The 15,599-nt window shown below is 39.7% G+C and overlaps 1 protein-coding gene across 9 annotated transcripts in view; it reads left to right on the top strand.

Moving 5' to 3' along the window:
* Positions 1-13,110, top strand: part of Stxbp5l (syntaxin binding protein 5L) — a 257,234-nt gene extending 244,124 nt beyond the window's left edge. For all 9 annotated transcript variants that reach the window (XM_060370356.1, XM_060370363.1, XM_060370360.1 and 6 more), the window contains 3 exons: positions 3,160-3,271; positions 4,830-5,050; positions 5,710-13,110. In XM_060370356.1, the coding sequence (XP_060226339.1) occupies positions 3,160-3,271; positions 4,830-5,050; positions 5,710-5,751 (375 nt within the window). In that variant the 3' untranslated portion in view covers positions 5,752-13,110. The remainder of the gene's footprint in view (positions 1-3,159; positions 3,272-4,829; positions 5,051-5,709) is intronic.
* The last annotated feature ends 2,489 nt before the right edge of the window (positions 13,111-15,599 follow it).

The following is a 15,599-nucleotide window of genomic DNA, read 5'->3' as shown; positions in this document are numbered from 1 at the left end:
GTCTTCTTCATTTTCTCTCTTCAGTGATTTAAAATTTTCATTATTGATCTCTTTCATATCCTTAGTTAGATTTATTCCAAGGTATTTTTAACTTATTGTGAGAGTGTTCGTTTTTCTCATTTTTTCTCAACATTTTTATTACTGGCATTTTAGAAAGCTATTTTTGCTTTTATTTTTTATCTTGCTACTCTGATGTAAAGGTTTATTATTTTTAAGAGTTCTCTAGTAAAGCATTTAGATTTAGGTCTCCATAGTATTGATAATGAGAATTATTTGACTACTTCTTTTCCTAGTTCATCCCACTTTTTTCCTAGTCTCTTGTTGTTTCTGCTAATACTTCAAGCACTATATTAATTGGAATAAAGAATTCAGAATCCCTTTCCTTATTTTAGTGGAAATGCTTTTAGTTTCCTCCTATTAAACATTATATCTATAGGTTATTAGAGTAAATGAAATTTAAAGATTATTAAATCTATAGAAAGTTATAATTAATAAGTCAGGAGGAAGAATGAAGAAAGAAAATGAAATAGGGTTGAGAGAAAGTATATAAGTTTTTATTTATTTTTAATATTTTTATTTTTTGTATTAATTACAGTTTATTTACTTTGTATCCCAGCTGTAGCCCCCTCTCTCATTCCCTCCCAATCTCACTCTCCCTCCCTCATCTCCTCCCTGCCCCTCTCTAAGTCCACTGGTAGATGAGGTCCTCCTCCCATTCCATCTGACCCTAGCTTATCAGGCCTCACCAGGACTGGGTGCAAGGTCCTCCTCTAAGTTTTAAATAAGCAAAATAATACAGAGAACTAAATGGAATAGGTGATAAAATAGAATAATTATAAAGCATAAGGAATAGACAAATTAAACAAAACCATTAAAAGATAAGAAAGATGAAAATTTTTAAGCAGATGCTGAGACTCATAGCCAAACTATTGGCAGAGTTCAGGGAATCTTATAAAAGAAGGGGGAGACGAAAGACCTGGAGGGGACAGGAACCCCACAAAGAGAGCAACAGAACCAAAAAATCTGGGCACAGGTGTCTTTCCTGAGACTGATACTCCAACCAAAGACCATGCATGGAGATAACCTAGAACCCCTGTACAGATGTAGCCCATGGCAATGTCCAAGTGAGTTCCCTAGTAATAGCAACAGGGACTGTCTCTGACATGAACTCAGTGGCTGGCTCTCTGATCACATCCCCCTGAAGGGGGAGCAGCCTTGCCAGGCCACAAAAGAAGACAGTGCAGCCAGTCCTGATGAGCCCTGATAGGCTAGGGTCAGATGGAAGGGGAGGTGAAGCAAAGAGGGAGGGAGATTGGGGCTGGGGAGGAATGAGGGAGGGGGCTACAGCTGGGATACAAAGTGAATAAACTGTAATAAATAAAAAATAAAAAGAGAGACAAAGTAAAATAAAAAAATTACACTCTCAGCTAATCTTATTTACTTGGATGGATGTTGTCTTCCTCCTCTGCTTGAGCTGTCTTAAGGATCTCACTCTACTGAAAGGAGAGCAGGTGCTTGTGTGTCTAGCTCAAGTCTGTTTAAGCAGCTTTGTCAATGCGCAGTGCCACAACAGAGTTCAAGCAGGTTACCTTCTGGATTGAATGTCTGCCCAGGTGTCAGCAGGCAGGGTCAGTCCTCCTTTCAGATGATTCCACAGTAATGTAGTCTAGGGAGCTGAATTCAGTGGAATCCCAAAGAGTTTAAAAGAATGACTTTTTAAGAATTTCCAATTAAACCAGAGGACAAAATAAGTTCCTGGATGAATTCAAACGGAATAAAAACAAATGGAACCCCTAGGCTTCAGCATGGGATATACCTCAACATAATTTCCAGCTCACCAGCCACTGTTTGCTTGATGTGTGGCGTGCTCATATTTGTCCTGTGTGCATTTCAGTGTCAGTGGTTCTGATGTGGTCATGCCCACGCTTGTATTTACAGTTGTAGCAGTAAATTTTCATCTCATTAGGGAAGAGTCCCCTTTCCACCAGTTCATAGTCCCCCCCCTTACACGAACACAGGATGGACTACTGCATGGTGATTCTTTTTTATTTTATTATTATTATTATTTACAATTTATCCACTTTATATCATGGTTGTAGTCCCCTCCCTCATCTCCTCCCAGTCCCACCCTCCCTCTCCCTTCCCCCTGTATGTCCCTCCCCTAGTCCACTGATAGGGGAGGACCTCTTTCCCTACTATCTGACCCTAGCCTATCAGGTCTCACCAGGACTGTCTGGATCCTCTTTCTTTGTGGCCTACTAAGGCCTTCCCTCCAGGAGGAGGTGATCAAAGAGCATGCAATGGAGTTCATGCCAGAGACTGCCCCTGCTCCCCTTGCTAGGGAGCCCCCATGAAGACTGAGCTGCCCATGGATTTACACAATGGAGTACTACTCAGCAATTAAAAACAAGGAAATCATGAAATTATCAGGCAAATGGTGGAAACTAGAAAAGAACATCCTGAGTGAGGTGACACAGAAGTAGAAAGACACACATGGTATATACTCACTCATAAGTGGATGTTAGCCATATAATGTAGGATAAAGATACTAAAATCCATAATCCTAAAGAAGCTAAACAAGGAGGACCCTAGGGAAGATGCTTAATCCTCATTCAGAAGGCAAACAGGATAGACACTGGAAGTGGGAAAAGACAGGGAACAGTTCACTGGAGTATCTGCAATGAATTTCAGTTCAGTGCAGGTGATTGTGTGAGGCCCACATAATTCTGTGGTTCTTTGGGTCCTGTCTTAGTGGAACTGGTGTTTGGACATATGGTTGTGTAGAATTTTCTATTCTTCTAAACAGAATGGCTGACTGCAGAATCTGCTCCCTCCTTACCCCGGAGTAATTGGTAGTGACATAGGACACTGGTATTAGATGATTTCCCACTGTGTGTTCCGTGAAGCTTATGGCTGTGCTCTCTAAAGTGTTATGTTTTTCTTTCGTTGCTTTTTTGTTTTGTTTTCTTTTGTTTTATTTGATTTTCCTTCATTAAGAACTCCGAGGAGCTAAGGGCAAAACTGTGAACCAAGCAAAAATCACATGGAAAAGATACGGAAATGCTGTTTTCATGATGTATTGTAACATACCACAGCGTTGCCTTTTTATCAATTATTTTAACCTTAGTTGCTCTAATACTCTTTTCTCAATTGGTGCAGGACATGGTAGGCGATTTGTTTACTCCCATAGAGACACCAGAAGCTCAAAACAGAGGCTTTCTCAAGGGACTATTTGGTGGAAGTGGACAGACATTTGACAGAGAAGAACTCTGTGAGTAAACTCCTTATTTTAAAAACCCATCACAAAATCAAAGAGCTGTTAGTGTGTGTGTGTGGGGGGGGTGTTAATATATTATATCTCAAATTATAGACCAAGGTGGCATTGTTTCTGTCTTAAATTTTTAGAATTTTTAGAGAGATGAGGGAGGGAGGCTGCAGCAGGGATACAAAGTGAATAAATTGTAATAAATAAATAGATAAAATTAAATTATAAAAAGAAAAAAGATATTCTAAAATCAGTAGTAGTTATAGTTATACAACTTTATGAGACACTAAAACCCAGTGACCTAATTATATGCTTTATTGTGGATTGCTTTTGTGACATGTGAATTGGACATCAATGAGGCTCTTGTTTTGTTTGTGGGTTTTTTTTTTTTTTTTTGCCTTTTTCTTTTTTAAAAAATTATTTATTTATTTTATTAATTACAGTTTATTCACTTTGTATCCCAGCTATAGCCCCCTCCCTCATCCCCTCCCAATCTCTCCCTTCTTCCCTCTCCCTCCCTCCCTCATCTCCTCCCATGCCCCTCCCACAGTCTACTGATGGGGAGGTCTTCCTCCCCTTCCATCTGACCCTGTTTTATCAGGTCTCATTAGGACTGGCTGCATTGTTTTCCTCTGTGACCTGATAAGGCTGTTTCCTCCTCAGGGGGAGGTGATCAAAGGAGGCTCTTGGTTTTTAAAAGCCTAGGTTCCTTTCCAATGTGACATCCCTGAAAATGTTCATTAAATTTCTGCCAAGAAACCTGTGTATCATAATCTGTTCTGTATTGTCCTGTGAAAGGCTCTAACTGTGTTAACTATCCTGATCTTCAACCCATGTAATGTCAATGATGGGAAAGCAGAGACAGGCAGAACATTGGAGATCACTGGCCAGCTGGCCTAGCTGACATAGGGAATGCCAGACAAGTGAGAGACACTGTCTCAAACAACAAGTTGTGGCCAGCAAGATGGCTTAGCCACTGGAGGCACTTTTACCGAACCTGATGATGTGACTTCAAAGTTTGGGACATACATGGTAGATGGAAAGATCCAGTTTCCATAAGTTGTCCTCTGGCCTCCAGAATCACACAGTAGTGTGAACTAAGCCCATGCTTTGACATTCACACACACACACACAAACCATAAGCATTCAGTCATCTTTTTTAGGAAAACTATGAAGGTGAACAACACCCAAGGTTGACCTCCTCTGACCTACACCACATGCAGGATCACACACATGCACATACCCAAACACATGAACATACTCATTCATATGCACAAAAAAGAAAAAAAGTCATATAACATGGAAGTTCAGCCTCATATACACACTATATACACACAGAGACAAATGGAAGCCATATTTCCTAGTTTCTCTCTTAGGTATTTTTCTTAAGCACTCATACCTTTAACATATATCCACATTTATGACAAGACCAGACATGCCACCCTTTGGATGAAATTTATGATAGTATTAGAAATTTATAAGAATATTATTTTGCCCTGGCGGCCATCTTGACTATGAATTATGGCCATGTTTTTTTTTCTATTTCTATGGCTTAACTTCTCAGTCGGGGAAGCTTCGGCAGGAAAAGCATCGCGCAGCCTTGCACAGCACATTCCTGGACCAGGCAGTATAGAAGGGATGAAAGGCGCTGCTGGCGGGGTGATGGGAGAGCTCACCCGAGCCCGAATTGCACTTGATGAGAGAGGACAGCGGCTGGGCGAGCTGGAAGAGAAGACTGCCGGCATGATGACGAGCGCAGAAGCGTTTTCCAAGCATGCGCACGAGGTAAACCGCCCACGCGAGTACAGGCATCTCCGTGGGGCAGTCACTGGGAACGTTCAGGTCCTACATGAGGAAGCCTGAGCAAGCCGATACAGTGGTGCACACCTCCAATTCCAGCACTCGGGAGGCAGAGGCAGGCCGATCCCCGTAAGTTCAAGGCCAGCGTGGTGTACAAAGTGAGTCCAGGACAGGCAGGGCTACACAGAGAAACCCTGCCTTGAAAGAGAGAGAGGCCTAAGCAGACATGCAGTGGAACCTGTATCTCATAAGTATTATGGTCTGCCTACCCAGGGAGATAAAATAATTCTATATTATGTTTGTCTTGTGCATAAAGTATTCATTGATTTTGATATGATATGTCTGCATTTTGTATTACCTGCTTGAAAGCTGCATAGGGAATTTTTATGAGTCTCCCACGAAGGGTAAGGGTCAGTAGAGACCAGAACTTATGTCCTTCATTTTGCCTCAGTCATTAAACATCATTTCCTGTCAGCTAAGTCTAACAGCTTAAGTATTTGTTTTTTAAGCCTTTCTCACACGCACTTTGTTCCACAAAGAGGCTGTAAAATTTTGTTACATGTTGAGATTTAACTATACTGATTCGCTGAGTAGCATTTTTAAGGTTTTGTAGCATCTTTTGATTGCTATTTTTCTCTTTCCAGTTGATGCTGAAATATAAGGACAAGAAATGGTACCAGTTCTAATCTTCTGAAGAAGCTGTGACTGCTCTGAGAAACTATTATTCAGGGAAACCAAATTTATTCCCAGCACCACTATTCAACTGCTAGAAACCAGTTTCTTCTACAAAATGTTCCATTATAGTCCATCTGAAGTTATCATAAAGGAGACTTATCAAAGGCAAAGACGCTGAACAACATAAAGGCTGGAACCCCGGTTACAACCCCAAGATAATGGCTGAATTTGTCTTTTCCCCATGTGGAATGGATGTTATCCTCTTGGCATGTAATTTGCTGAGAATTTATGTTTGGAAACTATGGGGAGTCCTTTTGATTTGAAATTTCCTGTACAAACAAAAGCATTAATGCACTTAATGAAAAAAAATCTTTGCATGATAAATTAACATCTTAAGAGGAAAAGAAACAAAAGCATGTTATAACAGAAGAAAAAGGATTTATGGTAAACTACTTTTATGAATTGGGCCACACCCAACAATTTAAAAATCTGCATTAGAAGATATCAGTGCATTTCAAGTGTATTTATCATTCCCAACTGAAAGAAATCAAAACAAACCCAGAATTTTCTTCTTATCTGAAACTTTCCTTATTATACTAGGACATTACTGAATACTCACAGCAAGAATATGATTAACATTTTTTTCTCTCTCCATAGTATTTCACATCATTTACAGCTCTTATTCATAATCAAGTATTGCTAGTATAGTGAAATATTACCAACACTTTGATTTCCATTTCTGCTACCCTCAAGATGAATTCCTATTTTTAGTCATAAACCGTACAGGGTTGAATCCTCAAAGCATTTTTTTTCAGCCTGGTTTACATTCTACAGAGGAGTTGGCGATAAGTTTGCAGAAACTAGACTATAGGAACAATGCAGTTAGCTTTGAGAACTGATTTCACAAAGAGTGGAATTTCACATACCCCAATTTCAGTTTCCAAAGTGATATATTTTTAAAGCTCCATTTGTATCCTTCTCTGTCATTTACACAGTATATTACTGTTCAAACCCAAAGGGTCTACAATCCCAAGGTGCTTTTGCAGCCTGATAGTCACAGACCAAACTGGTCATTCTCTTCGACGTGATTCAGTAAAACCTCAGCTAATATTTTGGGAAAGAGATTCTGTTATTTCGTTTCTGATTCACAAGGGCTTTTACTAGAAAATACTTTGGGGATCAACACTTGTTGACAGAAACCTGTATGTAACAGAGTGCTGTTTTAGCTATGTTGGCCCCAGTCATCATGATGGATAACAGAAATCCATAGATAATTTAAAGATGCAAAATCAATAATTTTGTTGCTAATTAAGGATTAACATAAGTAAAAGGAATGTTCAGTAAACACCAAATATCTTCTTTAAAACTCTCAAAAGTAAAGATCAGCTCTAGCATGATAAAAATAGCCTGTCATAACTCAGCAAAGAAGCGCTACAAAGAAAAAGAAAGACTCCTATTTGCTCTATTGGACATGCTTGAATGTCAGAATCCTGGGACTCACCTAACAGTATGTTCCTGTTTTCAAAGTCTTAAGTTATGTGATTGGTTTATTGAGTTTTAAGGTCTTACTGGTTTACGTTCATGTTTAAGATATCCCATTTCCTTGAATCCCATTTAATAGACAAAATTATTGTTTTCATTGGTTTTAATTTTTTTGTTTGAAGTAGTGCTTCCTTTAAATTTTTCCCAGTAATTTTGAAGAGAGAGCAGAGAGGATAGAGAGAGCCAGAAAATACACACAAGAATAGTATTTATCAGAGTCTGAATTCTGGTTTCCTAAAAATATCCCTCTGTAAATCCACTTCCTACTATAGCATTAGTATAAGAGAACTTGGCTTGGATAATATACACATTGTATAATAGACAATCTGCATTAAAAAATAACATTAATGAAATTTAAAGTCAGGACCTGGAAAACAACACCCACTTTATGCTATCTGTTTTAGGGACCTAAATTTCTGTTTTTTCTGGATACTTTAACATTTCTACATTTAAAAATGACCTAGAAGAACATTTCTAGGTCATTTAGAAATAGTGAATTTCAACCCAAAGCAGTACTGGATTCACTGAGAATCTCTGAAGCTTCCAGCAACATTTAACTTGTTTTAGAGATGCAGATCAGGGTAGAAAGCCTGCCCACCGTGTGGAAGACCACGGGTTCAATCCTCGATACCACAGGCAGGCACGCACCCCGACATGCGTACATACAAATTCACTTGTTTTGAAGCAAGGGTTCTCAATAGCAGCACCATTAGCACAAAATTCTGTCTAGCATATTATGGGATGTTAACAGTGTCCTTAGTTTCTGTCCTCTAGATGCCAGTACAAACCTGCTAGTAATGACAGTTAAAAAAAAAAATATTGCCCAAATGCTTCCAGTTGAGAGCTACTATTGCACATCATTTAAAGAGACTAGAGTTTGAAATACATGAAACATTTCTTTCCAGAAAACAGCATTCAATAAGAGCACATCATCTTAGCAAGAGAAGTTCTGCCCCAAATTTCATGTGTGATTCATATGCAGTTTTGGAGAAATCAGTGAACTAACAACTGTAGATTATTTCAAAGCACACAGAGAATATATCAAAAAGAACACCACATTTCACAATAGACATACTTAAAATTCGGGCTGCAGCAAATACATCAAAAAGTTTATAAATAGACATCATTTGGAGTAGGTGCTTCTGACATGCTTAAAAAGGACAAGTTCTCATAAATGTTTAAAGTTTAAATGTGCTTACAAAATTATTTGCTGAACCCTTTCTTACAATAAGAATAGTTTATCCCACAAACCAATGATTAGCAGAATCCAAATTAATGAGGTTTTACTGTATCAAAATTATTTTTATAATTCAAAGAGATAGCAATAACAATGATTTAACCATGGGTGTGATTTTTCTCTTTGAACTTTTCTGTTCTGTTGCATTAACCTTAACACACACACACACACACACACACACACACACTTGCCGCCACCACCATTTTGTCATCATTGCCATCTTAGGGAAATGAGTAATGTTGATACACATAAGATTTTGCATTTTTCTCATCTCTCTTCTGTCTTGGACCATAAGAAAAACCACCCCCAGAAATTTTAACAGAGCTGCGGAAGATGACCCTAAGTCTTGGTTACCATCCAATTACATTATATCAACAAAGTGGCATCCGAAGAGAAGGCTTGCAAAGCACCATGAGGACAAGGTGACCTTCCCTCCTCATTCCTTCCTCAACAGAAAAGCCCTCCTCACTGCTCCAGCAGCAATGGACCTTCCCTTCTGTTCGTCCCTAACGAGAGCAGTGCTTGTTCCCCTGCTCCCAGCAGTCATGTAAGCAGTGATACCGCCATGAGAACACCCATTTGTCTTGGGTTTGGGTGGAGGGCGAATGGCTTATCCGTTATTTCATGCCCCCGAAAACCTGCTTCTCTGATTTAGCTTCCACACTTCTCTGAGGCCCAGACTTAGCACTCAGTCACCAGGAGGGTCATTGTGCGGCGTCAGCTTCAAGTATATACAGTGGCAAAACCAAGATGTTTTCCATCAGTTCCACCATAGAAATGTTTCCCAACTCTCTTGGAATAGAGTCTCAATAAAACCTAGATCTCCATCCCCCCAAAAATGTAAAGAGACCTTAAAAGGTGAAGTTCCCTTTTATATGGCCCACCAATACCATTTTAAAGGTATCGTTTACCCATTATCTCTGCCAGTTTAAGAAAATAAAGAGTAAGATTAGGCCCAAGATTTGTTGAAAATTAAGCTATGTTCTTTGAGATACTTAGCGATCAAGCATTTTGGACAGAGTGGTAAAAAGAAGCCAGCCCGGAAAGAAACACTAATATTTTTCCCCCTTAGCCTAGGAATAGGACATTCTTTGTATCACAAGCTCCCTTTGGCGGGGAGGGGGGGGTGTGTGCAAGCACTGTCTCCCTGACCACACTGGTTCACAGAGAGCAGTGACAAAGCCAGCGTATCAGATCAAGTCTGTGTGTTAGGAACATCAGCGGCAAAGCTTCCGTCTCAGGTGGCGGTACCGTGTATGCTCAGGTACCCGAGATGGTTGTCACCGGCCTGGGCTCTCCTATGCGAGATCCCAGGAAGCACATGCTAAAAAGACCGCATAGCCCTGAATGGAAGAAATCGGTAAGGCCTCATCTAGAAACGGGGGAGAAGGTGCAGGGTGGCGGGCGAGCGTGGGCGTGGGGAGGGATAACGAGAGTCTGAAGCGCAGATGTCGTGATACACCCAGAAGCACAGGCGAATGCCCTTATTTACATTGTTGTTGTTTTCCCCTGGAAAAAAGTGGTTGTCAGCTTTGGCTGTGTATAACCATCACTTGAGATTTTAAATACCCAATGATTTCAAAATGTCTTAGACTGGGAACGGAAGATCAGTATTCTTGAAAGCCATAAAAGTGGGTCCAATGTCCAGCCAAAGTTGCTAACCACAGCTTTAAGAAAGATTCTTGTCTTCCTTGGCTGATTTTTAGCCCCTTCCAAGGGACCAAAGAAGGCAGAATGTAAGAGACACAGTCTTGTTTTGATTGGCATTTCTTCTGTGCCTCTCACAGAGCAAAAGCGAGCCCACATTTCTGATCAGGCAGCTCCACTAATTCTTTGTAACCCTATAATACGTCATGTGACTTGATCTTTAGTTATTTAAGTCAAAGTTGTAAGTTTTGACTGTCTTTTACATAAGACAACAGTATACAAAACTTCATGGTAAAATTAATTCTCAATATCCGGACAATGAAAATTCTCAAAATAATCAATAAGTCGACTCCAAGCTTATTACACGTCTTTCCTTGGGAGCAGACAGGGTGATTGGCTCCTGTTCGGCTCTGGGCACCCTGCTGGATCTGATTTTAGCAAACAGGGAGAAAGCACTTCCTTGTTTGGTGGTTGTCTCAAAAGCTCCCAGGGCCACTTAAACGTGTTCTCTTACTTATTGGGTTTGTGTGTAAATGGAAAGTCACTCCCTGACCACCAGTGCCCTGAAAAAGTGCTTTCCCCCCAGAAAGGAAGAGTTCAGCCAATGGAGGGTAATAACACAGAGAAAACATTCAGAGTCCTCTCCCCTCGTGCCACTTCCCCGCCTGTCTCAATTGCAAAGCCAGAAGATAAAATAGGTGGTGGTTTCAGATAGTTGTACACAGGATCAAAATCTCTAATAACCTATAATTTTTAGTACTTAATTATGTGATGTTTTATTCTAGGAAATAAGAGACAGACAACACCATTGATGTATCTTTCTTTCATCTTCAGAATTTTTGCATCTTTTCAAAAAATGACAAATTACTATTTTTCTGTTGCATTCAGCAATTGTGACTATACCTAAAATTCTTGTAGTCTGTAGAGATATCAATAAAATTGTATATGTTTGTACATAGATGCTCTCTTATGTCATGATGTCATATAGTATTGATTTTTGCCAAGATTAAGTAGATAGAGGTAAAGCCCTCATTTGGAAAATGAACTGTGGTTTTGCCAAGAATGAATGTTTTAAAAGACATGGAGGGGATGGGAGCATATTCATGTGAGCAAAAATAGAAAACAAAATCCAAGTTCCTAACATGTGTAGATTGTGTCAGAATATATTGATTGAAAAGGGTTAGAAATACTCATTCACATTTTCTATCCAACTAGGGATGTATGTAACAGTTCAGTGAAAAATTTAAAGACAACTTGCAAGGCTACTGATTGAATTGTGCCTGTGGTGGAATAAAAGGGAAAGCAAGTTTCTTACTAGTAGCTCAAGAACTTAGACACCCGCACAGGCTTTGACTGCCTTTTTTTAACAGCCGAAGCTGAAAAATGAATCTATAGTGAATTTATACTACCATCTAGTGGTCATGCTCAGCACTCCAACCCCATCTGATTTGTTCTCTTTCACCAGCGGCTTGATTTCCCCTCTGGCATTTTCTTCAGATTTATACTGGTGGCTTTAGCCAGCTAAGTTTAGTCTGCCAAGTTCTAGTTATCTTAGGAAAATTCTCCCTTCACCACGAGTTTTCTTCTACAGTTAGATCTATGTAAAACTGTCAACCAGACCTCTTGGCTAAAAAAAATACTTCGGAGTGAAAGAACAAATGCATAGATCCTCTAAAATATCAATGCTAATCTCTATTTCAGATTATTTTTTCTTGGGAGGATCAATTTATCTTTCAGTTACGACAGCTCAAGCCCACAACCTGCATTCAACGTTTTCTTCTGCTTCTCCCTTCTTTTATTTTCCTCCCTTCCTTCTTTCACCTTCTGTCACCTGATTCTGCCTCCCTCTCTTTCCTGTTCCCCACTTCCTTCCTCAGGTCTTTTCTGCCATTTGTTTTATTTAAAGGGCAACCACACGCCGGAGCAGGTTAGCAGTGGCAACTTCCCAGGCAGATTAGCCTCGCTGGGATAGGCTCAGAGGAACGTCCACAGGAGGAGAGAGCCCGGTGAGAAGGCTAGAAATGCTCTAGATTTTGTTGCTGCTTCATACAGGAAGGTAACTAAAGTTACGATATTTGTGTTCAAAATGGGTAAAGGAGAGGATTTTTTCTAAATGTCCCACCACAAAGAGGTGATAGTTGAAGGAGTGCTGGTCTCATCATGCTAAACTGCATATGTTTATAAAAGTATCATCAAATATTCCAGGTCAATATATAGTTATTATTTCTTAATTAAAAACAATAAAAGTTCGTAAAGAAGCCTGATAATGTTGGTGAGAATTGGCTCTCGGTGTGACCTTTGTGTGTGTGCATATATATGTATAATTGTATCTATATAAATATCTATATACATAGATATACATATAAATCCACATCCTATGTGTGTGTGATGAAAAGGTGTGTGCATGTTTTACGTAAATATTTCCTAATTCTGAACGCTGAGAAGACTAGAAAGATACACTCACAGCGACCAACACAACTAGCACCGGATTTTGATTTCCAAATATTCTTTCCTGCTAATGTGCTGGCGTACCTTGAAGAGAAAGGCTGATCCAGCTCTGGAATGTGCTCTGCATCAGAAAATGAAGTCTCCAGCAAAATGTGGCTACATGTCAGACGCACTCAGAATCAGCCTTCAAGAGCATACACAGGCCAAGTCAGGGATAATTTAACCAATAGGAACCTGTGAATTCATACATAAGTGACTATGAGGGAGAGAAAGTTATTCCTTGCAATAGAATGCCAGCCAATACATGTAAAGGAAATTTTAAGGTTTCTGTTAGATAACTGTTGTTATAATATGCTGGGCAATAGCTATCAGTCAGTGCTCAAACTAATGGGGTGACGTAAGAGGTCAGTATAGGGTGATTTATGTTGTCTCCAAGTATCTTCAAAAATAATGTCAAATGTTTTTTTTTTTTTTAAATGTCCATTCAAAAACACGGCAGACACTGTAGTTGTCATTGAGGGACCAAGGTCTTGCCACCAGTGACGGGACAAAACAACACCGTGACAAGAACACCGCACTCCTGCCAAAATGCACAATTTGGGTCTAGTCCTGCGGAAACATTACAGAGAATTAAACTGAATGGCTTTCTATGAATGGCTGCCCCATAAAACTCTCTTTGGTGTAATGAAAGACAAAGAAAGACAGATATTCCAGACCTAGGAAGCCAAAAGCCACAACTGCGTGTAATACATGAGCAGAGATTGAGACATTTTGCCATAAATGTCATGACATAAATGAAGCAATTATCAAAGCTCAAGTGTGGTTTCCCACTTGATCACAATTCTTTGTACCATTCTTGAAACTTTTATTTAGATTTGAGCTTATTTCAAAATAAAATTATGAAAAGAAAAATATTTTCAATTTCGTTGTGTTATTTGTACTTTAATAGTGTCTTACGTCTTTCGGAGCAAATAGATAGCTAACTATGCCTAAAAGAGAGAGAGCTTTGTGAGTTGTTTGGGAAGCTAGTCATTATTTAAATATTTCAAATGTTTCCTTTTTAATTTTCATGGTGTATATTTACAGTACATAGTATATGTTACATAAGAGCCTTTGAATACAGATAGGAAGTTTGTATTGAGCAAACCAGTCTCTCTATCTTCTCCTTTCTTCCCCTTCTTCCTGTTAGCGCCCTTTGTTCTAAATAGATTGTTTCCATTTTTATATATATGTATATATGTATATATATATATATGACTTTATGTATCTACATAAAATCTAGGAGCCACAAATCAGAGAAAACATGGCATTTGTCTTTCTGCTTAAGTAACTTAATATTATCTCTAGTTGCATCCACTTCCCTGAAAATGACGTAACTTCATTTTTAAAAGATCATTTAAGTTTGTGTCCGCACTATGTGTGTGTGCTTGAGTGAGTCTATGTGTACACTCAGGGACCGGCAGAGGCCAAAAGAAGGTATCAGGTACTGTGAAACAAATTGCAGAGATTGTGAGCGACTTTGTGGGTGCTGGGTCCTCCACAAGATCAGTGAGTAGCCTGAACCACTGAACAGTCTCTCCGGACACATCACTTTATTCTTACTTATAGCTAAAAAACAGCCACTGAGAAAACACATTTTCTTTCTCCATCCTGTTGTTGATCAACGAGGTTGGTTCCTTAGCTCAGTTATTGTGACCAGCGCTGCAGTAAGCACCGATGGATAGGTATCTCTGTGACGCGTTGACTTAGAGTCCTGTGGGTAGATGCCCAGGAGTGATACAGCAGGTTGTAGATCTAACTTGGGTTTTCTGAGGCACTCCACACTGATTTCCATAATGGCTACGCTAGCTTATTGGCAATTTGTATGTGATCTTTGGGGAACTCCGTGTTCATTTCATTTGTACGTTTATTGGTAGAGTTCATTGATTTCTAGCTTAATTATTTGAGTTCTTTCATTATTCTAGATATTAATCCTTCAACCAGGTATACTGTATGCTTTGAACTGAAGCTTTCCCTCCTGGAGGGGGGTAAGATTTAGAAAATGAGTAAAGTTTCCAAGCTTTCAGAAATTCCTGAAGGTTGTAAGATTCAAGAGTCCCCTCCTCAAGCTCCAACGCTATATGAGCTAGAACAGTTGACCAGCTGAGCCAACTGCAAATTGTTGGAGGAACTCCAGCTTTCCAGTTTCCTTGATCACCTGTCCTGGGCTGTCATGACACAGCTACTGTTGACTCATCCATCAAGTGACCTTGATGTTGATTTACTAGGCTGGACATGGGTAGAAATATTCCTCTCGGTGTCATCAGCACCCTGTGTGAGGTAAAATTTGTTCATCAGAAAAAGCCACCAGCAAGTGTCGTAGTGGTTTGAATGAAAAATTTCCCTTAGAGTCTCAGGAGTTTGAAATACTTGGTCCCCAGCGAGTAGCACTGCTTGGAGCAGTTTAGGAGGTATGACTTCTGGAGGAAATTTGTCAGTGAAAGGACTGTGCCATGGTGCTCCTCTCTTGTAGCTTTGAATGCCCTGTCTTTGTCCTGTATACTTATTTTTTTTAGTATAATGCCCTGTGGGTTATTCTCTAATCTTGCCTGTTTATTGCTTGCCCCTCTGTACCTTGATGGGCATCCTTTGCCCTAGGTTTGAAATGTCTTATGTTATTTTATTGAAAAGGTTTTCTCTAATGGGGTGGGGACTTGGCTCAGTGGTTAAGACCTCTTCCAGAAGATCCTAGTTCGATTCTCAGCACCCAATTGCAGGCGGCTCACAACCACCTGTAACTTCAGCTCCAGGGGAACCCCTTGTGTCTGGCCTCTGAGCACGCCTGCCGTCACATGCCCACATACAGACACAGAGACATAGACATAATAACAAATAATAAAACAAATATTTTTAGAAAGAGAAAAGGTTTTCTCTGCCTTTAACATGAAATCTTTCTCTTTCTAACCCTGTGGTTCATATGTTCTTTTCATGATGTCCCCTAGATCT

This window comes from Meriones unguiculatus, chromosome 17 (assembly GCF_030254825.1).
Source record: "Meriones unguiculatus strain TT.TT164.6M chromosome 17, Bangor_MerUng_6.1, whole genome shotgun sequence".
Classification (NCBI taxonomy): Eukaryota; Metazoa; Chordata; class Mammalia; order Rodentia; family Muridae; genus Meriones; species Meriones unguiculatus.
This window is presented reverse-complemented; position numbering and strand designations above follow the sequence as displayed.